This window comes from Melanaphis sacchari, unplaced genomic scaffold, assembly GCF_002803265.2.
Source record: "Melanaphis sacchari strain LSU unplaced genomic scaffold, SCAv2.0 Contig56_pilon_pilon, whole genome shotgun sequence".
Taxonomy (NCBI): domain Eukaryota; kingdom Metazoa; phylum Arthropoda; class Insecta; order Hemiptera; family Aphididae; genus Melanaphis; species Melanaphis sacchari.
The window spans coordinates 227,647-255,017 of NW_020271399.1; the positions used below are offsets into that span (position 1 = coordinate 227,647).

At 23.6% G+C, this 27,371-nt stretch overlaps 1 protein-coding gene across 3 annotated transcripts; it reads left to right on the top strand.

Annotated features, from left to right (window-relative positions):
- The first annotated feature begins 2,308 nt into the window (after window positions 1-2,308).
- Window positions 2,309-27,239, top strand: LOC112599941 (lysosomal-trafficking regulator). Of its 3 annotated transcripts, none has more exons than XM_025347071.1 (46): window positions 2,309-2,333; window positions 2,537-2,661; window positions 2,802-2,890; window positions 9,846-9,996; window positions 10,542-10,816; window positions 10,887-13,021; window positions 13,093-13,188; window positions 13,983-14,140; window positions 14,217-14,350; window positions 14,836-14,946; window positions 15,022-15,185; window positions 15,263-15,378; window positions 15,456-15,621; window positions 15,681-15,848; window positions 15,919-16,172; window positions 16,237-16,599; window positions 16,678-16,756; window positions 17,061-17,251; window positions 17,316-17,489; window positions 17,569-17,850; window positions 17,923-18,178; window positions 18,251-18,357; window positions 18,483-18,701; window positions 18,782-18,988; window positions 19,055-19,372; window positions 19,453-19,656; window positions 19,733-19,937; window positions 20,013-20,189; window positions 20,265-20,421; window positions 22,041-22,179; window positions 22,971-23,218; window positions 23,426-23,647; window positions 23,724-23,836; window positions 23,902-24,113; window positions 24,184-24,327; window positions 24,387-24,631; window positions 24,752-24,818; window positions 24,877-25,008; window positions 25,068-25,309; window positions 25,387-25,688; window positions 25,762-25,931; window positions 26,013-26,236; window positions 26,379-26,580; window positions 26,646-26,863; window positions 26,930-27,001; window positions 27,064-27,239. In XM_025347071.1, the coding sequence occupies exons 1-46, from the start codon at window positions 2,309-2,311 to the stop codon at window positions 27,191-27,193; spliced, it is 10,188 nt and encodes a 3,395-aa protein (XP_025202856.1). In that variant the 3' UTR covers window positions 27,194-27,239. The 3 variants fall into 3 exon arrangements, with proteins under 3 accessions (XP_025202856.1, XP_025202857.1, XP_025202858.1); XM_025347072.1 differs by lacking the exon at window positions 2,309-2,333 and adding an exon at window positions 2,342-2,464 and having other exon boundaries at window positions 27,064-27,193; XM_025347073.1 differs by lacking the exon at window positions 2,309-2,333 and adding an exon at window positions 2,342-2,446 and having other exon boundaries at window positions 27,064-27,193.
- Window positions 27,240-27,371: the final 132 nt, after the last annotated feature.

Here is a 27,371-nt window from a genome sequence, read left to right on the forward strand (position 1 = left end):
TTAGCATACAACATAATATAGACGTAATTATTATTATTTTTATAATAAAATCAATGGTATCTATTATTACGTAGGTATATTAAGCGGTATATCTCATTTTCCTGTTTTCCATGCTTATAAAGTTTATATTCATATATATATATACATTATATACATATAGTTATAGTAATACCTTTAGATATATTTAAATTATAATCTTTGTGTTTGTTTACCTTGACTTATTTAAAGACAACTGCGTATTGTTACTTGTTAGTGTTTGTATAATTATTGTGCTTTTTACTTTATTTTAATGTAATTAGACGTATTAGAATATCATGTACCTACCTATATATTTATTATATTTTATATTTAATTACCTATGGGCTATGGATTACAAGGTTCAAGACGTTTATGCGGTATATTCGGTATTATCTATTCAATCTGTGATAGCTATAAGTGACGTATTACGATTAACGATCTATTAAAAACACTACAATATTATTGTTAACTGTATATTCATGTACACAAATTGTTGACGAAAACAAAAATGTTTTGATTTTCAACTTTGGTTGTTTCTGATAGCAAATTTAATTGAATTTATACTTTGAAGTGAGAGGGGGTTCAAAAATAAAAAAAATTTAATAATTATATGAAAAACAAAGAATCAAGGAAAATGGTTTATGTTAAATCAGTTTTTAACAAATTTAATTTCTTTATTTTTTTATAATTTAACGAATAACTGAAAAACTTAAATTCTCCTAATGTTAGGAGGTATAATATAAAATAGACAAATTATTTTATTAAGTATTTTGGTCTGAAATAAGTACTATTTCTAAGACGAGCTTTTAGTATTCAATGTATGTGACTTCTCTTTGCAGTTCGTGATAATGATAAATAATGAAACTCGATATTTATTGCTAGAACCTAAAACGATACCTACTCATTAATTAATAAGCTCATGAATATTTAACATATTGTGTTAAATTCACATTATCGTAATGCTTCAATAAATTGTTATAATTTATAAATGTCTTAATTTAATTCTCCTTTGCACTTATTGTCTATTATACATTATTTTATATTTATATAATGTCTTGTATTTAGCTATTATTATTTAATTATAATCATGTTAAATAGTCATACATTTATTTATTTGTATTTATTACGTATATGGGCTAGTAATGTCTTATTTGGTTAAAAAAAAAAATATTAAATTTTTATAGTGTCACCATAAGTAATTCAAGTCATCTAGGAAACATTAAACTACTGCCTTAGATACAGATAAAGTTTACCTACGTATGAGTTTGATATTTATTTAATTTATTTATATTTTGTTAATTATATTAAATTACTTGTTATTACATAACATACATGTATTTACCGATTAGGATATTGCAGAATATTAAATGTAAGTATCAAATAATATGAACACATTACACAAGTACACTATATAGGTATGATTATTAATATAAGGTTTCCATATCGTTGTACATTCGTACTTTGTATTTCATTTTGACCTCTGTTCTAAAGCCATATATAAGTATTGATATTTAGTTATAATTCATAGATGTCTTCGTAGCCCGTGCGTGACCATAAATAGATAAAATTGCATTAAATTCGTAAAATTACAATAACAATTTTTTTAAATGAGGTTTTTTTGTAGTAGGCATAATATTCATTATTTAATCAATAAAGATGTTGTGTAGTGTATTTATTATTGACTTGGGCACCTACCGTATACATAATATATATATTTTATAATTTATTTATAAAATGTATAACGTGTTTATTTTATTTTAAACATGAAAAAAAAAATATGTAATTCATTTTTTTAGAAATGAGGAATTTATATTTTTAAGTTATAAGTTATAATAACTTTAGTCCATAATAAATTGTAGAATGAAATAATATTATTATACATATTGTATATTGACAAACTGGACTATAAACCTATGATAGATTTTGTACAGATTATAGGTACATCAGGAACCAATTACATTTATTTTAATAAATAAAAATAATTAGACCGCCGTCTACAAGCTGGTGGTGGCAGGTTATCGTAACATAACATTTTACGTTATAACCCGATTAAACACGTCGATAAATCGATTTTGTGTTGATTACAATAATATCGATATATTCGGGCGAAAAATAATGCGAGAACGAGACGAGAGCGGCAGCTCCAGAGATCATTACTCAATACTCATTAGTATTCCGTGATTGTAGACGGTAGACGGTAGTTTAAAGTTTTGATAAAACCTTGGTCACGTGATGACTGATGGGTGATAGTGCGCACAAATAACTGGAATTTTACATATTATATTTTTCGATGTCCCGTCGGTCGTCTCGATTAGGTATGTTGTGATAATTGTCAATTATTGATATTATAATAATGTTTGTATGTAAGAGTCCAAGACCGGTTGGCGGTCATACTTGCATTGATAATTTTTTTTAAACGCATCCTCAGGTTGTTTCTTATACTTCAGTGAGTGGGCACACCACGTTTGCTATAGTGTCGGTCCAATGTATTAAAATTTTGTTAATTATTATTCTACAGATTTTCACAGTAATTGCAAACCTATGGATCATTCAGCACCTATAAAACCTTCAAAAATACTTATTTTCTGGGAGGCTTATTTGAAATGTAACACTATTGTGGAAAATGCACTTAAAAATGATTTTGTAAGTACAAAAATTGTACTATAATATTTAATGTTTTCTTGAACACTGTGCGATTTTTTGGATAGTGAAACATTATATATTAATAATCGTGGTCTTAGAAAAAAAAGGAAATTGTCCTATTTAAATATTTTTTATTATAGAAAATTGCATGGTTTGATTTACTGCTATCTGAAATACTGTCTGTACATGAAAAAATTAAGGAAGTTCCTGATGATATTCCAAAAGCAAAGTAAGTCTTTGTACCATCATTTTAGATAAGCGAGCATAGAAGTAAATAAATGAATAATTTTTGCTACTTATAGTAAAAAGATAATAAATCAGTACCTACATCATTTTTTCTATTAGGTATTTATATTTTTAGATTAAAATTTCTTTCTCATGTAAGTAGGAGTAGGTATAATATGAATCTTATAGGCATATGCATTTTTTAAAATTAATACAATTTGAATGAAAATATACATATATTTTCTAAATTTATAAAAAATGCATTATTTATTTTTATTAAATTCTTAACTATATTTTATGATATAAATATTTGTATTTTAGTATTGTTATGTAATTAGTTATTATTATATAATTATCAAATTGTTTGATACATGCGTTTCTATGTATAAAAAATAAAATTTCATCATTTGAAACCTTTGTGAATTTTATTTATTTTTTTAATTATAACTACTCCAAATTGTGATAATATATTATTATGTCATATTTTATAAAATTTTTAATAAACATTACAACATAGTATGTAATATACTCTAAGATATTCTTATTTTTGTTAAGAATATCACATATTGAACTCTAATATGTTTTTTTAAATTTTTGAAACATATGCAATGTACAATGAGTACATTTTAAAACTATTAACAAAGTTTTTATTTTTAATAGTAAATTCAACGTTTTCAAGCTGAGTAATAGAAAGATAATTTAATAACAAATTGAATTATTAATTTTTTATCAGTTGTATGTTGAATATAAAAAAAAAATTATATAATATTTTAACAGCACATTTACATAATGTTTATTATTAAATTTAAAGTTTGCAAAGAGTATGTACATATATTTTAAACAATTTTTTTTTTAAATAGTGCATTCTTAACTTGTTTAATGTAATTATCGTCCTAGGTATCTAATGAATATTTTTAACTTAAATATTTACTTTAATCAAGGTGTCTTTAATGTAATTAAGAAATTTTGATGATTTTAGTCTAATGAAATTCAATTTATATTTTCACAGATGAATTAAAAATGTTCACATTATCATAATTTACTATTTGTAGTTGGTTCTATTAACAATATTTTTCAGATAGTTCTCTAAAGAATAAATTATTATCATTCAGATTATTGACCATTGTCATAATGTATGAAACACTAAAATAGAGTTATTCCATTGATAATAAATATTAGTATTAGTTTTTATAACAAACAAATACAATATTATCTTATCTTTGATTAATTTATACAGATCTTAAATTTTTTAGTTTATGGAATAGCGTTAAAGTATTCAAAAGATTCCTTTTCTATTAAAGATATAAAATCTATTATATTTTTGTTACACAATTGATACAATTATTGGTATTAAGCTAAATGAGTTATGTATTAACTCTTATGGTTCTTATTGTTCTTATGTAATTTTAACCATGAAAATTCCTAGTGTAAGGTTTTTGACAAATGTAGTTAATAGTTTTATAAGTTATATAGTTAATAAGTATTAACTAGTAATAATTTATTGTTATCATTGTTATCATATAATTAAGCCCTTGCAGAAAATATGTACTTAACAACATTTTGGAATTTGGGTTTTTATAATTTGAACAGTTAACTTGAATTGAAATTGTTTTTATATAAATAATAAAATTTGGTATTTATATAAAAGTAGAGATAGAAGTAGGTACATTTTATAGTTATTAATAGAAATTGTAGCACATGTAGGTACCCTAGTAAAATCTACAAAATCAATAAAATATATTCTAAACTAGATTTGAAAAAAAGTATACCAATTATAAATATTTAGGCAAATTACAAAATTAAATATTCATTATAATCCATAAAATTATTAAAAATATTTGTAAGTCTTTTTATTTAAAATTTATTTATTTTAAATTTTTTGTGTAAATTAAATTTATGGTTTATATTTACCTATTTTTACACTAATGAATCACCAAAAGAATTTTTGTGTATAATAATTTTTACTTTGAAAGTTAAAATTAGTTTATATTTTTAAGTTTTTAAGATTAAATGTGTTTTTGGTTGTGACAAGTATTAAGCAACATTCTTCACTAATTATGACTTATGATAATTATTATTATTTGTATGATATAACATATATCATTTATAATAATAATATCTTTTTTATTAATCATTAATGACATATAATGTAATGTTATAAATTGATCAATATTTTTGGGATATCCTATTGTTTACTTTTGAGTTAGATACATAAACAATAAACATAATTTATAATAATGTTTGTATTGGGGATGTTTATAGAAAGTAAATTCAATAAATACATAATTAATTTTGAACTTCCCTCCTTTCCCAAATTTTTTTAAACAGTATTAATGACGTAAAAAATATTAATTTTACAGAATATTTATTATTCTCTTTAATTTATATATTAGAAAAAATATAAAGAATAATATTTTTGTGGGTTTGATCTATTGGTTTTGTATTTTATTTATTATTTGATTTAAAAAATATATTTTTGTCATGGTTGATTTTTCTTTAAAGTTCTCAAAAATTATAAAAATTAAATTTATGTGAATGTGTTTAATTTATTTACCATTGCTTGGCGGTGATTGAAAACTAATAAAATGCTGTCATTAACTTAATAAAAGTGCTATATAAGTATCTTTTAAGTCAATGTACAATTCTAGTAGCAGTTTTAAAAAAATACCTTAGGAGTGGCAGCAAATTTAGCCACCTTGGTAAAAAAAGTATGCAACTGTTCAAGTGTTTTTATGTTTTATTGTTGTTATGTTTTAAAACTTTTATAATAGTTACTGTTATAAATTATTATGTATTATTAATTTTAATATTCAAATATTAAAGTGAATTAACCAAGTTCAAAGTGGGGGGGAGCATTCTCTGCTATGACCACCCTTCATAAAATTTGTCACTGGTATACCCTTTAACTTACGCTATCCTGTCCATGTACATTTTTTTATTTATATGTTTATTGAGTACAGATAGTAAATATTCACTTTCTTAGTAATAAAAGTATTAATAATTAATTGATTATAAAACAATTTATTCTTAATTAACTTTTATTAACTAATAACTGTTATCAATTTTTTACAATATTTTATATTTAATTTAAACGATATTTGAATAATTATTGTTTTTAGAGTTTACTTTTTATAATTAAGCTTTTATATTTTAAATTATTTTTAATTTTTTTCTGTTTTATCTTATCATATGATATGAGTATTTTGCTCATTACTCTAGTTATTTTAAAAAATGTTCTCTATTTTAAAAAAATGAGTGTATGATATGTATTTCTTATTCATATTTTTCTTGTCATATTATAAATTAAAATGAAAAAACAAAAATAATAAATAATAAATTAATAAAACAAATAATCTAGAACAGCAGTTCCCAAACTTTTTGATTCTTGCACTCCCCCCCCCCCCCCCACAAAAAAAAATTATGTCTTTATGAAACAACATTTTTATTAGTGTATATCACTATATTAGTACTTAGTGTATTGGTACTGTATAAATATTTGCATTGCATCTCCTCTGTTAAATGCTTGCACCACTCTTAAGAGGCGCACCTCACAATTCAGGAACCGTTGATCTAGACAATTTGATTGTATATAATAAATAATATTACTGTATCAAAAAATCACCTAATGATCCACAAAATTAAATACATTCATATAAATACTATTCTAAGCAATTTAACAAGAAGATATGAGAGAAAGTGGTACAAATATTCTAATCTTAACTAGTAACTAGGAAAAAATATTCAAATTTAGACTTATAGAACTATACTATTAGGTGTCTGATTTTTTATCCATGTATGCTAAATCTCAAATAATAAATGAACTGATTAAAAACAAAATTATTGTAAATATTGGATTTATTGATTGTATATATAAGTTAAAAAAATAATACTTATAAATCATATTTTTATATTCAGAATAAATAAGTTTAAAAATAAAAACTCTTGACTCTCTAATCGATCAAAATAGTATCAAATTAAATAAATAACAAATAGTTAAAATATTACATGCTATTATATATATTTATACATTGTGAGACATCTGTTTACAGACCCCTTTACACTAGAAATATTCAATAATGGATGCTTATAAATTCTCTGTTATAAATAATGTATTTATCTTAATTTTCAATGTTTAAAGAGATTTAATTGAAACTATATGAATTAATATTATTTGTTAATTATGTAAGTAGATTTTTCCTACTAACAACTAATTATAGAACAAAATTTATGTATAGTATTTTAGACATAAACGTAATTTTATAAATTTCTACCAGAGAAAGATTTAACTTAAATTTTAGATAATATACCAAATATTTTTATGTGTCAAATTAAACAGCATAATTTATGTATAAGAGTGAAGTATTTAAATTTTATTAAAAAAACAAATATTTATTGATGTATAGCTTTTATTTTAGTATGTTTAAAATTATGTTCTTTAAAAAAAAATTTGTGAATAAATTTAATTAAAATAGTAAACATGATTTTATTATAGTATAATTAATAATTTTGTGTATATAATGATATCAAAAAAGATTAAATTTCTTAAGGTCATTTCCATTGTATGCCCTTTTAAAAATAATTAGAAAGTTAATTTACAATATGTTTATAAATTAGTTCTGCTGATTAATATATGAAATAAAAAAATATTAAGTAATTATCTGTGTTTTGTTACAAATCATTGAAGTTTTTTCAGATGTGTTTTTTTTTGTATAAATAACAATATAAATATTATTATTAGAGAAACCAATTTTTGAAATTACAATTTTCTTAATTAAGAATCGAAATTAGCTTTGTATTGAAATTATAAAAATAATCCAAACAAATACAAAATTGTTTTAATTTAATTAAATCATCAATGTTTTAAAAATAGTTTTTTGTTTAAAATTTGTATAAATTAATATTTTAGATACTTTTATTTGTTTGTTTTTTTTTTTTTTTTTATTAGTCGTGAAATTTTACAAAGAATTTCCGCTTCGACTACTATAGGCCATTAGTGTTAGATTAATTTATATAATATGAAAGAAAGAAAAAAATTAGTTAATTATAATATATAAAATAAATATATAATTTTATGAACAGTTTGAGTCTTATAATTTATTTTTTGTTTATTATATATTATATGTATTGCATTATCTTTAATTAACCATTTTATAATAAATGTAAATTATATTATGTAGTTGTGAGTTTTGAGTAAAGAAACCATCTATGGAACTTCATTGTGTTGAATTTACTTGCTTAGGTCACGACATTGTTTGCCGTTTTATTTTAGATATATTATCATTTGATAACACTGATCACTGAAAGCGATACATTTAGTTTAGTACCTTTTAATTTTGTTTTAGATTAATCTTTGTTTTTTATTGTATCTCTTTTTTTTTTTAGTTACATAAACATCTAATATTATACAGATAATTTTTCTCATTATTAATAATTATTATTTCAATTAAATAATATTATATTTTATACTATAAACTGATGTAGTCAGATTGTATTATTGAATCAGCATTATTTAAATTATAGATATGTTAAACTAATTAATAATTTTGTTATATTTTATAATTTTTATCAAGTTTTTGTAAATAACAATCAAAAGTTCAAAGATGGCCATTTATACAAATCATACTACTAATTTACATTACTACACTTACTACTTACTACTTAAATTTAGCATAAAATATGTACAATATAAAGAATATATTGTGATTTTGCATCTTTACAATAATTTTATTTTTACAAATCTCTTTCAGAAATATCAACTTTAACTTTAATGCCTATGTTTAAATTTTAGTAGTCAGTAGCTAGTAAGTACCTTGAATTTTAGTTCAATATAGTCAATAATGGTACCTAGTATAAAAGATTATAGTTGATATAGTATTTGTTATGTATTTTTAATTATATGTAAATAGAAGAGAAAACGGAAAAGCTGATCAAAACCTTTACTTTTAAGGTTTTCTCCAAATTAAATTTTTTTTTGTTTTTAATTATAATTATTTCAAACTTTAAGTTTCTGTGACATACTAAGATAGTAGTTAAACCAATCCATTAAAAATTAATTTATCTATACCATTCTGAGTCACAATAAAACACAAAAACATTGAACAAAATATTATTGTTATTAACAAAATTTAGGGTGAAAAAGATGCAAGTTAAGTTGCCTACTATTTAATTATTTATTTTATATTCAGGGGTAAATTTATGGATAAAAAATGGGAGTAAAAATTTATTTTATGTTTATTAAATTATAAAACAATACACACACAATTTATGTATTGTTTACTTTTATTAAAAAACGTATACATTAATACTATGCTAGTCACTTACAAGTACCTATTAAAAAAAACTTGAGTGTATTTTTTAAAGTTTAAACATACAAAATTAGTTAAAATAATTTCAAATTTGTTAAGACTTATGATGTAAATTCTTTGAAATTTAAACTGAAATCTATTCCAATAGATGAGAGAAAAATTCTATAAATGCTTATCTTTATAAAAATAATGATTTTTTTTTTTTTATGTTATTTTTGCATTGAAAATGTTAGTATAGTAACTGACAATTGTTTCAAATAATCTTTTTCAGCATTGAAAAAAAAATTAATTAATTAATAAATATGAAAAATTAAATGCATTGGTAGTATTGAAAATAATATTACTACAAAACTTGGTTGAAGCAAATTAAAATTTTTACAACATTAAGTATATATAGTAGATATAAATATTATTAGATATTTCACTAAAATGTATTTTTGAGTTAAAGAAAATATTTTTGGTTCATGACTTATTGAGATTTTATATTTCTATTATGTATATATTATATTATATTGTTTTTAATTGAGAACCATTGAATAAAATATAAAAACACTGTTAAAATACTATTTTTAATTTATAATAGTTGGGACATATTATATTAACTAATATATGACATTTTATTAAATTTTTTAATAAACAAATTTGTATTTTTAGTATATCTAATGCAATAGTAGATCAATTACTTTTGGATATTGATCATGTATGTTCTGTGTCTGGTGAAGAAGATTTATCTAGTTTGAAGAAATATATTTTAATTGAACGAGGATGGAGATGTCTAACAGTTTTACATTTGCTTGGGACTCAAGTAAAATTTTAATATTTTTTATTAATTCATATGTTTATTTAATAAATATATATAAAATACAATAGTATTATATCAGTTCTTTAAAGTTACATCTGGACTCCAAACTAGGATAAATTATTCATTAAAATGTAATAATATATTACTATGTTGTGATGTGATATCCGAAACATTTTTGTAAATAATATAAAAAACATATGTTGCTGTCATGTTTGTACAGGGCTTAAGACAGGAGTTCTGGACTTATCTTAAGAACAAATAAAAAAGTTTCAAAACATTATTAATTTTAAAGAAAGATATCACTATGACTTTCATACAGTTCACAGCTACAAAATACAAATTTTAACTTTTAACAAGATTCACTAATTTTTATAAATAGTAAATAATATCTTTTTCATAAAAAATAGTATACATAGTAATTAAAGTTCTGTCAAGATAAATATTGATCAATTTTAGAATTTTTTATTCATTATAAAATTATTTTTAACAAAAGATTCATTTTTTAAATAAAATATATGAAATTCTTAAATCTAATGTTTCTTTTTTAGGAAGTCCGACAACTAAAGGAACTGACTAATGTCTTAGTATCAGTTTTCACAATATTCAATGATGATGTTGATTGTAAAATAAGTTATGATGCCAAAAAGATTAATCCTTATATTTCTTCAACGGATGAAACAAATTTGAAACTTGATGATTTAATTAAGTTAACACAATTTCAAGGTATGAAATCAAAATCAAAAACTCAACTTAATTCTATATATGATAGGTCAAGTCCTAGTATACCTAGATCTCGTCGAGTAAGCTCTGTATCAGCAAATAGGTATGTTATTTAGTTATTTATTACTAATAATTTAAATATTTTAAAATTATATCATGTTTTTTTTTCATAGGATAAAAACTCACTCATTAGAAGGTGATAAATCAAAAATGGTCGAAGAATCTAGTGAATCAGAGTCTCAAACTGCATTAGATATGATGAAGTCGCCTAGCGCTCTGCGTATTCGATTTAATCCAATGGACTTTGATTACTTTACTAATATTGTACGTAGTGGAGATGAGCATAATGAGTCTGATGATGAAGAAACCAACTTGGCCAAAAGAAGAAATTTGTATCCTGGTTATTTTTATGACGAACATATTAAATCTATTACCAGTCACACTTCAACTCCAAGCCAAATAAAGTTATTAGTTTTAGATTTATTAACACAAATTTTATTGTTCAGTACTCAGAACCCTTTAAAATATAATTTAAAAAGTAGTCATCAGTTTGTGCCATTTATAGTTATGAAATTTTCATTAGATAGCATATGTGTTTCTCAGTTTGATGTTAGCAATAAAGATGATGATGTAATACAATCAAAAATGTTGTACAATATGGTTTTAGCTGTTAAAAAATTGTATCAGTATCAAAACATCAGTGAAACAATTACTCAAGAAGGTATTGTACCATTATTATTGCAAATTTTAGAAAACTTATTGAACAAATCAAGAATAAATGAGTTAAAAGAATATCCTTTTCGTCAAAAAACTCTTTTTGGTGTTGTATGTGCATTGCTGATGTTATTCTCATTGATGTTATTTGAGTGTCATTCTTATAATAGTCATTTTAATTTTTTAAAACAAATACGAGTAATGCTTGACTGCCAACGTGGCAAACTAATTGAAAAATGTATTTCATTAATACTTAGTATAAGAGATCAAGACGCAGAACTCTCCTCTAATCATGTTAAAATTGTTATAAATTTACTTGGTTTATTAGTGTTGAACATGAAGAAAATAAGACAACGTATGGTACATCTACAGCATTGTAACAAAATCAGACATCGACATTGTACTAAATCTATGTTGCATCATCATAACAATCTCTTTGGAGAAGTATATGTAAGTAGTATAGTTCCATCTCAAGATACTAGTCAAAATTGTTGTGTTACTTCATTGTCAATGATTCTTATTCGACTAATGATCAACTTAAATAACCAGGATAAAGAACTATGGTTTTATTTGGCTAAGACAATAGGAGTTACAGGAATATGTTGTTGTGTACCACTGTCTTTAATTTTACCAAAGTTATTAAAAATGGTTGGTGACCATGACTATAAGAAGAGTTACATGATATTACAACTGATGGAAAAAACTTTGTATCGAGATACAGGTGTTGCATACAAAGATAATTCTTGTAAGGTATGTTGTGATGATGATGACACTTCTCTAAGTAGTATGAATTTATATGAGAAAAAGAAGAAGAAAAAAGAACAAAAATGGATTACCTTTGAATTGTTTAGAAAATTATTGACTGGTTCAAGCATTAAACTGACATATACAATTGGATTACATTTGTCAAAAAATGCTTCAGTATTTATAAAGGATGTTCAACATGTAATGTTGTTTCGTATATTTTATCCAATATTTAAAACAAGTGAAAAATCATACAGGGAAAATAAGAGTGATTCTGATCGTTTTCTAATTAATGTTTCATTAAATATATTTAACATATTATTAGCGTCTCTAGATTTTACATCAGAATTTGATTCTCTAAATGGTGTTAAATACTTAAAACTTTTAATAACTGATCCAATTTTTACAAAATTGGCTTGCAATGTGTTGGAAACAAAAATAATGTCAAAAATGTGGACCTTGAATCAAATTAAAACAACTCCAATTTTAATTACAGATAGTCAAGCGGAAGATTTAAATATTATTGTAACTGCAGTGTTTAATTTAGTTGAATTATTTTGTGGTTATGTAATGAAAACACAATCAACAAAAATTAATTTGAAATTTAAATACAGTCTATCAGCCTTGTCAGATTTTTTAAGAGAAGATATCACATTTAAATCTGTAGATCAATACAATGACTATAATAGTGTTATAACAAGATTGGCTGATTTATTTCAATGCTTAGCTAGACTTTCATTAACATGTCCTAGAATTAGGAGTTATTTACAAGTTTCATCTGTTGTATATCATTATGACACACTTCTATCAATTGTATCTTTATTATTAACCAGGCCAATTAGTGTGGAAGGTCAGTCGATTTTGCTGTTTTCCTTTACTTATTTAATGTATTATATTTGATTTCTTTACTATTATTTTCAGGTATGAATGTAGTTACAATTGAAGACAAAAATGTTATAAATTTAAAGCTTATCGAATGTTTACTAGTCTTAAATCTATCAATTTTTGAGGATAAAAGTAAGTAAAGATTTTAAATTATACTTAGCATCTTTATCATACAATTTTGGTTTAAGATATTTTGTAAGCATATAAGATATTATTTTTATTATATTTTTATTTCATATTTTATTGAATATTGAGTATTCTTCAATGGTGAGAATTGAATCTAGAACAGGGAAAAGTTAAAAAAAAAATAACTGAGTATATCATAATGAAAATATTATTGATACTCATATTTATACAATATTACATCAGAAATAAATAAAATAAAAAATTTAGAGTAGTCAATTACTCTGTCATAACTGAGTTAATGAAAATTGCTTTTAAATAAAATAAAGCAAAAAAAGAAAAGCGAAATATGTCTTAAAGCACAATGATAACCCCTACCTATTTTTTAGTTAATCTGTCCACTGTATATGGCAAAATGAGGTTCATTTGACGTTGTCTCATATTTATTTTTATACTGTAGGCGTTTGGGTGTTTGGATATTTACTGAATTGATTTACCACATTGAGTACTGTTAGTTCACTAATAGTCTACTCTAAAATTACCATAAAATATATGTATTATATATTATTACATTAAAATTTATAATATATATTATATATTATAAAATTAAATAATTTATCCATATTCTAAGTGGGTATACATTGTCTCATTGTCTCTTTTACTACATTGCTTCTAGTATTGATATTATTTTAGGTATTTTAATGGCATTGGGTTAATTTGGTTAGAAATTATTGATTTTAGATATTTATATAAGTTATTATTTTTAATATATTATTAATTATTATTGACAAATTTGTATGTAGTTACATTGGATTCTCACGTAAAAGATTTGTTGATTGAAGCTTTGTCTAAAGGACATATTGGAATTAAACAAGTTTGTAGTTCTTTAATAAAATGTGCTACAGTATCTTATAATCGTCAAACCTTAAATTCAATAACAACAGATCAATCATTAAATATGGTATATTTTGATTATATATTTTTTTAAATCAATTGATTTAGTTTTTATATAATATAATTATGGTTATTTTAAATAGTTATTGGAAATAGAAACACCAGGTAAAGCTGAATGGCTACCATTTGATGATGACGATGATTTTATTTCTGGTGATGAAGGTTATGAAGCAGATATTGAGTTTCAGAGTTGGATAAATATTGACTCATCTGATAAGTGAGTACATTTTTTAAAACAGTATAGATTATTTTAAATATGTTCATTTGCGGACCTAGGAGAGGGAACTCTGGGACTAAAGCCACTCTCTCTCTCTTTTAAAAAACCTATTTCTTATATATTATTATTTATAGTATACATTAATATTATCATAGTATATTGTTCCGTTATAAATGTATTACAAAGATGTTTTTATTTCTTTTTTAATTTGATTATTATGTTAGGCTTATATTAACAATTACACGGTAAGGATTATGGCAATTGCCCATCAATTATTTTATAAAAAATTATTTTTCAATATATACATAATGATAGTCAATTGTTAATGTCATGAAATTTAATTAGTTACAATAGTATTTGTGTGTTAGGAAGGTAGAAAAACTTTTGTTTATGTCCTATATTTTTAATCTTGGCTATGAATTGAAATTCATTACAATATACTTCAATATTTAAAAGTTATAAATGCATAACATTGATATTTATAGAACTGCAGATGAATCAATTTCTCATAAAAATATTCACACAGATACAAAAAAAATGAACATTATGCATCCAGCACTGTGTACATTGGCTATAGACCTAATGACTTTTTCCAGGTATATTTAAATTTGATTTAAAATATTTCATATTTTAAACTAATTAAATTTATATTTTAATTTTCTTAAATCTAGAAATCTTGACAATATAGATGGAATAATTTACTGTTTACAAAGATTAATTGCTATTTGTAAAGATAATGATGAAAGTTGTATAAAACTTGCTAAAGAAGGACTTATTTCTAAATTGTTAAACTGTATTGAAGAACATATTAATAACAAAGAACAATTTGAAATTTGTGTGTATATTTGTATTCATTATTTAATTTTGCTAATTTTTCATTTACTAACCTAAAAATGTTTTGTTTTAAAACAGATGATAAAATTTATAATTATATGATGGAACTTATTGCTTTAATGGCTTGTCATTATATAGAAACTTTTGAACTTGAGATGTATTTAAACTTGTTTAAAATAAATAATCCACCTCTTGTAAGATAATTTATTAATAAATTTAATCTGAAATAGTAGAGTTTATAAAGTCTTTTATTAAAATTATTTTTCTTTAGAGGTTATTACTCTTGCCATTAGTTTACGTGACTGATCATATACCAATTGCATGGCGACCATATTACAGTATTCAATTTCCTGCAAAATTAATCTCAGATTTACCGATTAGTGATAGACCTGCAGAAGCATTAGCTATTTTAATTCGAGAAAACCATAAAGAAATGAGTATGGAAGAATAAATTTTGTTTTAAATAAATATTAATTATTAATTTATTTTATTTTAGATTTGCTGACACCATGGTCTGTATTTGCTCTAAGTTTACCCATAAACACAGATCTTGGATGGTCTATATTATCGACTGGCTTTTCATTATCAATGTGGTTATGTTTAGATCATGTGCATAAATGTATAAGTATCAAGAGAAACAATTCTGCAGAATCTATTGGAAAAAGTAATGATATAATTTAGTATTATCTTTAATAATGTAAATATAATATATTAATGTATAAAATGTTTTTTAGCTCAAAACTTACAAAAAGAAACAAACAATTTAGATGATTTAACCCATGTATTTTCAGTTGGATTTGATGCAATGCTTATAGAGTTTTGGTTGAACTCTTTAACTGATGGCTTTGTAGTGAGACTCACTAGGCCAAATGAAAATAAATTTGAATTACTTTCTGAAGTAAATTTTAACAACTGTTTGGGTGTGATTGCTTGGCATCATGTTGCTATCAATGTAAATGGTATTAAAAAAGGAGACAAATTTATTGAGGTAAGATATTCAAAATTTAATTTTAATTTGTTTAATTATCACTGATTTTTCTTTTTTATTTTAGATAACACTTATAATAGATGGATTGTATGAAAATAAAGCCAATCTCTTGTTTAATGGATTTCTTATTAAAAAACCTCGACCATCCAATGTTCTATTAGGGGATACTAGAGATAATACTTCACCTATTTCAATTGGAAATATTTTAATGTTCAGATTGCCTGTTCTAACAAAAGAATGTTCTAGTACTCTTGCAGCTTTTGGACCTGATTTAGAAAATTTGGCTGATTGTTCGAATAATCCATTAAAACCAAACTTTAGCATGTTATTTAATGATTCAGTTTTTAATTTAAATGCATCTTTGAATTCTAATTTTGACTGGAGTCAAATATCGAAACAAAGTTTTGAAATAATTAAGCCTCTACAGGTAACTTAAATTTATTAATTTATTTAAAAATTTAACTTCAAGATAATTTATATATAAAATTGTTGATATTTGGTTTAGGATGTAATATTACTGAGTTTTACTCCAAGACAACCACTTACAGTTTGTTTGTACTCTTTGACTCTTCCAAATCCTACAGGTGACATTTTTTTTTATTTAATTTTATTTGATAAACAGTTAAGAATATGTATATATATATAAAAATTGTAGCATTGAATGTTTTACACCATTTTATTTAATAAGCAAATTATAACATTTTTTTTTTTTTTTCATTGAATGTGACCTATGGTTATTTTATATATGGTTATTTATTGAAAATTAATAATAATAATATATTTAATTTTTAGTAGGCACATAAAAAAGCATTATGATAATTATTAAGATATAAATTATAAATAACGTGGACATTTTTAGTGTTTCATAATATTTTGTGTATTATTTAGGTTCTTTATTTCCTCCTACTCAACCATTAATGTTCAAGATGACTGCATATGATTTACGTGCATGTCAGAGCCCACCTCAAGTGATATCTACAGTTATTGTTAGTTCTATTAAAGTGCTTGAGCCAAATGGATTACTGACTGCAATAAATAAAATAGGAGGCATGCCTTTAATATTATTTTTATTTGCAAGGGTAAATAAACTATAATTTAATGTTTTATACTTGATTTTATGATTATTTATCATGTATTAATCAGGTTATAGAATTTCATTCATCTTCTAATGATCAAGTTAAAGCATTAAAAATTCTATTACATTTTGTACAATCTGATTCTAAATTGTATTCAGAATTTATTACACTTGATGGTTATAAACTATTAACAAAAGCACTGACTTCATCAAAAATTCAACCTAGTTGTTCGATGCTAATGGTATTTATAATATTTATATAATTGTAATATATAGTAATAGGTGCTAAATAATTATATTTATATTTTATTTGATGTGCAGGTTCTTTTGGAAGCCGGTTGTAATAAAAAGGGAGCATTTGTTTATGTAAATGATGAATGGATTGTCAATATGTTTTATGAAGGTGTTTTGTTGAATACTTGTTTTATAAAAGAAGTAATTTTACCATGTTGGAAGATATGGACTACCAATAATCAACAGATTATTCAGTATCTTTTCAAATTTTGTAAACATCTTTTATCGTTAAACCATCCACATAGAAAGTTTAATTTAAAACAAATTCAATCATCTGAATTATTGGAATCGATTTTATTGCAAATTAAGGTATTTTTTTTTTTGTGAAATAAATTTTTTATTATTTATCTTCAAACATTTGTATTATTACTTTGTGAATAGTGTCAATTATTGTTAGAGGATTCAAATGAAACCACATTAGTAGGATGTGTTCAAAAAGATTTAGTTGATTTTGTACAAAGTATTTTTGATTTACGAACAAATAAAAGTTATATTACTTTGATATTAGACTTTTTGATTGCTGTGCATCCAAGTAAAAATTTATACTTGCCTCATTTAAAAGCATTAGTATATTTTGTTTTATCACCCCAATCAAGAATGTATGCATCACCTGATTTTCACATTCATGTATCTTCAGGTATTTATTTAATTTTTATATTCAAATTTGGTTATTTATTTTTACTTTAAATATTGTGTGTATTGTTTTTAGAATCTGAAGAGTCTGATAGTAAATTACATTTAAACAATTATTCAGAAACTGATTTTTCTGGTTCTATTGATACTCATAGATTAAATACAGAGTTATTAAAACTCCAGGTAAAATAATTTATCTATTATATCCTTTACTAATTTTTCAATAAATTGTTTTTAAAATATTTTATATTTTTTCAAGAATCATTAACATATATTGATATTACTAATTATATTACTTTTTCTTGTAGGTACAGCAAGAATTGTTAAAAAATAATCAAATATATTCATCCAAAGCTAGTGAAGAAACATCAGAAAGTAGTGAACATTTTGTTCCAGAAGAGACTGGTCAAGATTCCGGTATAGATGGTAGTATTAAAGATGTTGCCGTAGCGATGAAAAGTAATGAAAAAAATGTATCATTGGACTATGGTAATGCTTGCGAAGCTGAAGTGTACTTTGGAGCTCAAGTAAATCTATCATTTATTTATAAATATTAATAATTTAAATTTTTAATAATATTATCAACAAATAATGATATTTATTTTAGGAAAAATTAAATGAAAAACAATTTAAATCTTCTGATTCTGAAAGTTACAGTGAGATGATTGAAGGTTTATTTTCTATATTAAGAAATGTTTTAATTAATATTTCAAATTGTGTTCCTGGTAATGTTATTGAAAAAATGTTTGACGCAGAGAAACTCGTGGTTTTACTTAACAATCCTAGTCCTTCAATTAAAATTATCGTTTTAAAAGTAAGTTTTGTAGTTAATTTTGTTTTATTATATTCATTTAAAATTTTAAAATCATTCTTGTTCCAGATAATATGTGTATTTTTACAACGATGTAGTCAATCGTATGCTAAAAGATTTGTGACTAAATTCAAAGGATTTTATCAAATGGCAAACATATTGTCATTACATCAAACCACAGTGAATTTAGTTGACACTTGTGCTTCTATATTTACTGGTAACTATTGGCTTTCTTTGGATCAACAACTGCTATGGGACCAACCTGTTGAAATGGGTTCTTTTAACTTTTCTGCTGTCCCATTATTACTCTCGCTGTTACCCAAGTCTACTTATAATTTGACATTGTGTACAAATATAGTAAACTTCTTTCTCAAACTCGTAACCAAGGTAAGAATTTCAGTATCAATATCAAGTTAAATTAAAAAAAAAAGAAAAAAAAAAGATTCCATTAATATGTATGTTTTTAGGTTCCACAGTGTTTGAATACTATTTTAGAGTATGGTTTGGTTGAATGTCTATTAAAAACATTATCAGTAATTGCTAGTATTTACCCAACAGCTCAGAGTCATATAGATTTAAATAAACAAGAAATACTTGTTGATGATATAAATTCATTATTAATAACATTGATTACTTCAGCTATTCATACTCCTGGTACACAAAATATTCAAGTCAGTATAAATATTTTATTTTACTATCATCAACTAACATAATAATTTAAACTAATTTCTTTTTATCATTTTTCAGATTTTAAATGATTCAGTGTACCAATGTCGTTATTTACAAAAAACAGAAATACAAACATCAAAAGAAGGCATCAGGTCCAACTTAACCCTAAGAGAAACGCAACGTTTTATTTTGGAATCTGGAATGGATACAATTCAAGATCTCATACAGACTCAACCACCTTTAGTTCCTGCTTTGTCCCGTTTAAAAAAGAACTTGAGTTCTGGTATTTTACTTCTTAAATATTTAACTGTTATGAGTTGATTTTTTTACATTATTATATTTTGTTTTTACTTTTTAGTGTTATCATTAAACAACCCAAAAGAAACAAATAATATACCATCCATATCAAACAGTGAATCAAGCCTATTTAGTATTGTATCTAATATTAATCGTCAAAAATCTTTATCTAAAACAGAATTAATTGAAAGATACAAAAATATAATCATTCGATCTGTTGAGTTTATTTTTGCTTCAAGTAACGTCAAAAATTTTTCATATAATTATATAAAAAGAAAGGTAGTTTTTTATAATACTAATAAATATTTTATAGATGAAAAAACAAGTGACGAAGTTACTCCTGAAGTTGCGTTTGGATGTCATTTGTTCACAATTCTTCTTTACAATCTTACTAGTATTATACAAAATACGAGAGAACAAAGACAGCATCCATGGGTGTCTATTTATGGAGCTGCTCGTGATGTTATAAGGTACAAGAATTTTGAATACATTTTCATTTGTTTTCTAACCATAGAACTATTATGTATACTATTATGTGATGGACATATAATAAAAATTTAACGTAAAGCACTATATTTTACATCAAGTTTTGGAAAACAAATAGTTATCAGTAATATTTTTTTTGAATAGAGACGCTTGTACACAGCCATTTGGATGTTGAGACAATTGGTCATAAAAAAAATATTTAATTTTAATATTAATTATGAAAATTAAAAAATTAAAATACAATTTCTTAAAGATAGGCTTGTGGGTATCACTCTGCTGTAAATTAGGTGTCGAGTGAGTCATTTTTATGGATGACTTAAATTTGAATTTAATAATATATCAATGTATACAAAAAATCATTCTGAGTGAAAACAGTCTATCAGTTTATATTACTAAGTATATTTCATGAAAGGTTAATTAATTTGACTTCCTGATAGAAATTTTTTTTATTGATATTGGTTGTAAAATATATAAAGTATCTTGTATTAAATTTTAAGTATAAACAAAACACTTATTTTATTTTATAAACACACTTATTTACAAAAACAAATTTTTAATTACAAAATAATTTGTACATTTTCAGCATTTGTTGACTAAGTTTGTTAAAATATAACTATAGATGCTTATAAAAAAATATTGTGACAATGGATTTTTGATATTTTCCAATTTAGAAATAAAAAAAACTTTAATGAGGAGATTTGTGTTATATTTTTAAACATATCTATTTAGGAAATAATTTTTAATCAACATTTCAATTAAAAAAAAATTAAAAAGAAACACAAATAAAAAAATTCAATTGTCTATTAATAGCACAAAAATATTAAAAATTGTTATCACAAATAGAAAATGATAATTTAAATATTTAGTTAAAAATTTGTGTATTTACAATTATTTATTCTCAAATTACTTTAAGTACAAAATTAATTTTGTTGAAAATTGGATTTGTATAAAAATTCCCATTTTTTCTTAATTTTTTGTTTATCCCAATTATTAAAGGTACTAAGTTTTTTAATATTGACCTCTCTAAAGTACAAACTAAATCAAATTTGCTATTCAAATCAATTTTCAACATGAAAATTAAAGCATTTTATTGATTATTTATTGTGTACTCAGAAATAATAATAAAACATCATTGTAAAATAAATATATTCATTGCTCTGCTCAGAATCTAAAATAGTTATTTATTTTAATATGATAAAATAGATCAGTATTAAAATATTTAAGGAAAAAAAATAATATATAAATAACTTTTTATGGTATAGATTTTAATTTTTATTATTAATATTTATATTATACATTTATTATTATTTTTTGTTGGTTTTTTGATGTCCAAACCACAGTGTTCATTGGTCCTAGATCAAATATTCATGTATCAAACACCACATCGTCAATAGATATTAACATTTTTATATTTTTACTTATATTGTAACATAGAATTGTATGATTTGTGAATAACAGAAGTTTCTAACTATTGCACTAAGCTTCTCAACTTAAGTTTTTTTTAATTAAAATAAATTTTAATTATGAATAAATTTCTGAAGTTTTTAAAAGTTAATTATTATAAATAAATCTAAGTGTAAGTTAAAATAATCTATTTTTTTAGATTGCAAGGTGCCAATTTATTAGTATGGCTTTTAAGTCCAGATCAAACAACAAGGATACGTATTTTTGCTGTAAAATCATTATTAAATGAACCTAGGTCTAAAGAATTGTTCAAAAACTTAATATATATAAATCCTCAGGTATGTTATGTTTTATTTATTCTAAATTCTTTTTTAAATAATGAATAGATTATTTATTTATTATTAAAACTTAGATTTTTAAGGTACCAGCAAGTAGTTTTAGTTTAAATTTAATATTATAATAATATGCATAAAATTAATATACAAATTAAGCGTATTAACATAATAATCTTACTTGGATAGTTTATTATTTTAATAGATAATGACTGAGTTGTTCTATTTGTTGATAATATATGATTGATAATAATTGAATACTCTCAGGAGTTTCTGACATGTTTTTAGTTCTTCATAAATAGAGCAGAAAATTATATAACCCTAATACATAAAATATATATCTATATATGTATTTATAAATTAATATTGACCAAAATTTGCATTAAATTTATGGTTTTGGATTTTTAATGAGTATATTCATAATTAAAGATTCCTATTAATATATTTTATAGTATAACAATAATTAATATATCAAAAATGTGCCCTTAAAATTGAAATATTTGTAACAAAATAAAATGTCTTCAGAGTAAATTAATAATAAAGTAAATATAGATCATGATTTCTTATTTTTATTCTAATAATTTATAAAAAAAAAGCAAATTTTTAAGTTATCTACCTACTTTTTAACTCAAATACATTTTTTATTTGATTAAAAAATTAAATTTAAACTAGTAGTTAGTTAAAATATAATAATCAGTATTATCTATAGTCAATAATTTCTCTAATGTTACAAATTAATAATAGTTTTAAAGAATTGATTATTTGTACTTAATACAAATTGTATTTTTCATATTTAGATTGAACAAAGGTTTTATGTTTATTTGTATTCATTGATGAATGCTGATTTGACTGTACCTCTTACTGAAGAAGAATTGTGTACGTGTGAAGCATTGAAAGAACACCTGATCGAATTAGAATTATTAACTGCCGATAGTAATGGAATTGTTTATGAAAATGAATGGAAAAATCAGATAAATCAAGTTTTAAGTCAAATGAATATAGAATTAAATGGAATGGATATTAATCAAAATGATAATATTATAAAGTATGTTTTTGTTTTATTTTTTAAGTTCTTGAAAATACTTAACTTTACACAATTTTTGTGGTTAAATTTTTGACCATTCAGCAATGTTAAATAAAATTTATATTTAACTGCTTTGATTTTGATATATGAAATAATTTTATTTAAGATTTAATTCACATAAAAAAAATTGCAAATTTTAATACTAGAAATTGTGTAATATTTTTATAGAAGTGCTTGTAAATGGGATAACACAATAAAGTTGATTTGCAATTCTGCTATGGAAATTACAACAATTGTATCAGATAAACAAAATTCCCAAAGGAAACTTGTACTAGAAAAAACTAAACAAAATTATAGAAATACCATACAAGCAACAATACGATGGAAATCTATTATCAACCAAATGTCTCACGAAAAGGCGCCGTGGTATTTTCCAGAGTCATATCCAACGTAAACAGTATATCTCGTAAATAATAATCTGACATAATTTTTCTAAAGTTTATGTTCATATAACATATATTTTTAGATCATGGGAACTTAATCCAACAGAAGGACCTAGTAGAGTGAGAATTCGCCTTCAAAGGTGCCATTTAAATATATTAAAAAAATTCTTTAAACCTGAACATGTAAAAAAAGCTGGTTAGTATTATATTTTCACTTATTATTGAGTTTTAATTAGTACTAAAACTTTTATTTATTTAAAGAAAAAAATAATATCAAAGGACCTCTAGACTATTTAGTATCAGATGATATGGAAGTTCCTGTTTCCTCTGCTGTTGTTGAAAGCTTATTGTCTCAAGAAAAAATATCGTACATGTGTACTGCAAAACTAGTACACCCATGGCAAAAAATTAAATGTGAAATTTTAATCAGTGAAAATGCAATTTACATTGTTCCTACCGAAAACATACCAAACGTACATTTTTTAAAAATTAATAAAGTCTAATAAGTATATAAATATTTAACTTTTGTTTATAATATTACAGTTTCCACAAAATGATTATTCACATGTTCTTAAATTTGATGAAATCAAAGAAATACATAACCGCAGATACTCACTGAAGGAAAAAGCTGTAGAAATATTTCTTACTAATGGAAAAACGTTCTTAATTGCTTTTCATTCTCAAAAGGTACCTTCATTTTTTCTTTTCTTTGTATTTTATCGTGTAAAATTGGTATTTGTGCCCAGGAAAGAGATGAATTTGGAAGTTATTTATTAAATTTTCCATTACCAAATCATATTACCAACGAAATACTAAGTGAAACAGTTGATTTATGGAGGACACGTCAAATCACCAACATGGAATATTTATCGATTTTGAATAAAATGGCTGCACGATCTTATAATGATTTAATGCAATATCCTGTTATGCCATTTATTTTAGCTAGTTACAATACCACAGAATTAGATTTGAATCAATTATCTACTTACAGGTAAACTATAAAATACTAAAAATTATGTTGACATTTTTGTAAATATTAAAAGATTGATAATATTCATTATAAATAATTTAAATTAAACAATATATTTGTTTTTTTTTTTTTTAATATTAGGGATTTGAGACGGCCTATGGCAATTCAGAATAAAAAAAAAGAAGCTCATTATATTCAACATTACAACGTAATATTTTTGATTTTTATCTCCAATTTTGGTTTATGTATAATTTATTTCATTTCAGTATTTAAAAGAAGATATTCATAACTTTGGAACTGATCCACATCACTATAGTTCACATTACAGTAATTCTGGTACAGTATTACATTTCTTGATCAGAGTCCCACCATACACACAAATGTTTATTAAATATCAAGTAATACAGTACAATTTTATCAATAAAAATGTAATTAATCCCAACATATCTACTTTCAGGATAATAATTTTGACGTACCAGATCGATCATTTCATTCAATGGAAATTACCTGGCGTTTGTCATCTGATGAATCAACGACTGACTTGAAGGAACTTATACCTGAGTTTTACTATTTACCTGAGATGTTTATGAACTTTGAACAATTAAATTTTGGAGTTAAGCAATCTGGAGAAACTGTTGATTCTGTTAAATTACCAATATGGGCTCAAGATAATCCACGATTATTTGTTCTTATTCAAAGGTAAATTAAATTAAATATTTATTTATATAAAAATTTGATTTAATATTATTGGAATACTAATTAATGTTTATTAAAAGGCAACTTCTGGAATCTGAAATAGTTAGTGAAAATTTACCACATTGGATAGACTTAATATTTGGTTACAAACAGACTGGTAAAGCAGCAATTGATGCAATCAATGTGTTTCACCCAGCTACTTATTATGGATCACATATAGAAGATACAGAAGATCCAGTTGCAAGATCTGCTTTTAAAACTATGGTCAGCACTTATGGACAGACTCCAAGACAGTTATTTCGCTTTCCACACCCAATGATAGTCAATGATTACTCTCCAAAAAATGTAACAAAAAATACTAACTGTCGAAATGTTATCAAAGGTAAAATGTTTTTTAGACACTTTGATAATATTTCTTTCATATTCTTTGGTTTTAAATAATTCTATTCTCGTAGGTTTAAAAAATTTAAAATGGGGAAATTATGTTGGATCACCAGAGGAAAATGTCCCCATGTATATTTGGAAGAGAAAACACAAGACTCTGGTTACTAATTTTGTGCCCTTACTTACCAATGATGTATTTGGACTTTCAAATAACTCTGCTTTACTCTTAACATATTCAAAAGTAATTATAATGACCATTGTTAAGTTAATGTTTTATTTGAAAAATTATTGATTTTAAAATTTAATTTTTATCATAATTTAGGAAAAATCGTTAACATTATTAAATGAAGGAGTTACTGTAATGGCTGCAGCAATACTTACTTGGAGTGAATTTGATAATGTGGTTAGAATTAAACAGCGTAAAGAAGCTCCCTCTAAACCAGCATTCAAATTTTTTTCTACAGACAACATCAGCACTATAGTCACTGCACCACACTGCCCTTATATTTGGATTGGTTTTGAATCTGGAATTATTCACGTATACAAGTAATAAAATACTTGACTAAACTTATGTTTTATTTATATAGAGCCCGTTTATTATAAGTAACAATATAACTTTCATCTGAACATTTAATATTTTTTATTTTTTTTATTTAAAAATATAATTGTAATATATAACCTATTTCAGGTTTTATTTTGACATCATTGTTGGTAACGTAGAAATTTTTAAAGAACCGACTGTTCTTATTGGCCATCGAGCAAAAATATCTTGTATAGCTTTGAGTCCAGCATTTAGTATTGCTGTCAGTTGTGATAATGAAGGAATTGCAATTATTTGGGATTTAAATGATATTGCATACGTGAGATCATTGGAGCCTATGACATTCCCAGTAATGAAATAATTAAAAATTTTATTTTATAATTTAATTCAATATTATACTTTCATTTTATTTAGATAAATTTAGTTTCCATCAATGAAATTCTTGGCGATATTGCTACAATTGCTTACAACTGTAACAGTGGAAAATCAATCATGACACTTCATACTATAAATGCCTCACTTATTGGCAGTATAGAAAATGATAAAAAAATAACAGCAGTATGCTTTTCTAATGCACCCGAAGGAATATCAGTTAATATTATCGCAACGGGATTGGAAGATGGGAGTGTTAAGTAATTACAGCTGAAATCAGTAGGTTTTATATGTAATTTAATAAATATATATTTATCCTTAACCAGGTTATGGAGCACATGGGATTTATCTTTTGTTAATGAAATACCAATTATCCATTTTGACGGAGCAGTTATAGCGTAAGTTATAAATAAATCTCTTACTTTCCAATTGTTTAACTAGAATTTTGACAAATTTTCAGTATTATCTATTCGAGTGACTCTCAACATTTATATATATCAACAGAAGATGGAACAGTAACAATTTGGGAGTCTGCTGGTGCTAAACAAATTAGTAAAACACCAAAATTTTTAAATCTTAGTATACAATAAAACAAGATGTATTATGTATATTGTGGTCAAAAGCTTTTCATTATAGTATTATAATAAGACTGGTGAATCTACAAATAAGTATAATATAATGAATATTTTACAAGTAAAAAGATAACTTAAAGTTTACATATTTATATTGTTTTTTTTGTTTTTTTTTTATCCATCTTCCTATTTTTTT

Coding starts and splice junctions, on each gene's coding strand:
- LOC112599941 (XM_025347071.1), top strand. CDS start 2,309: ATGTCCCGTCGGTCGTCTCGATTAG. Junction 13,022..13,092: donor CAGGCCAATTAGTGTGGAAG/GTCAGTCGATTT, acceptor TATTATTTTCAG/GTATGAATGTAGTTACAATT. Junction 18,179..18,250: donor TCACATTCATGTATCTTCAG/GTATTTATTTAA, acceptor TATTGTTTTTAG/AATCTGAAGAGTCTGATAGT.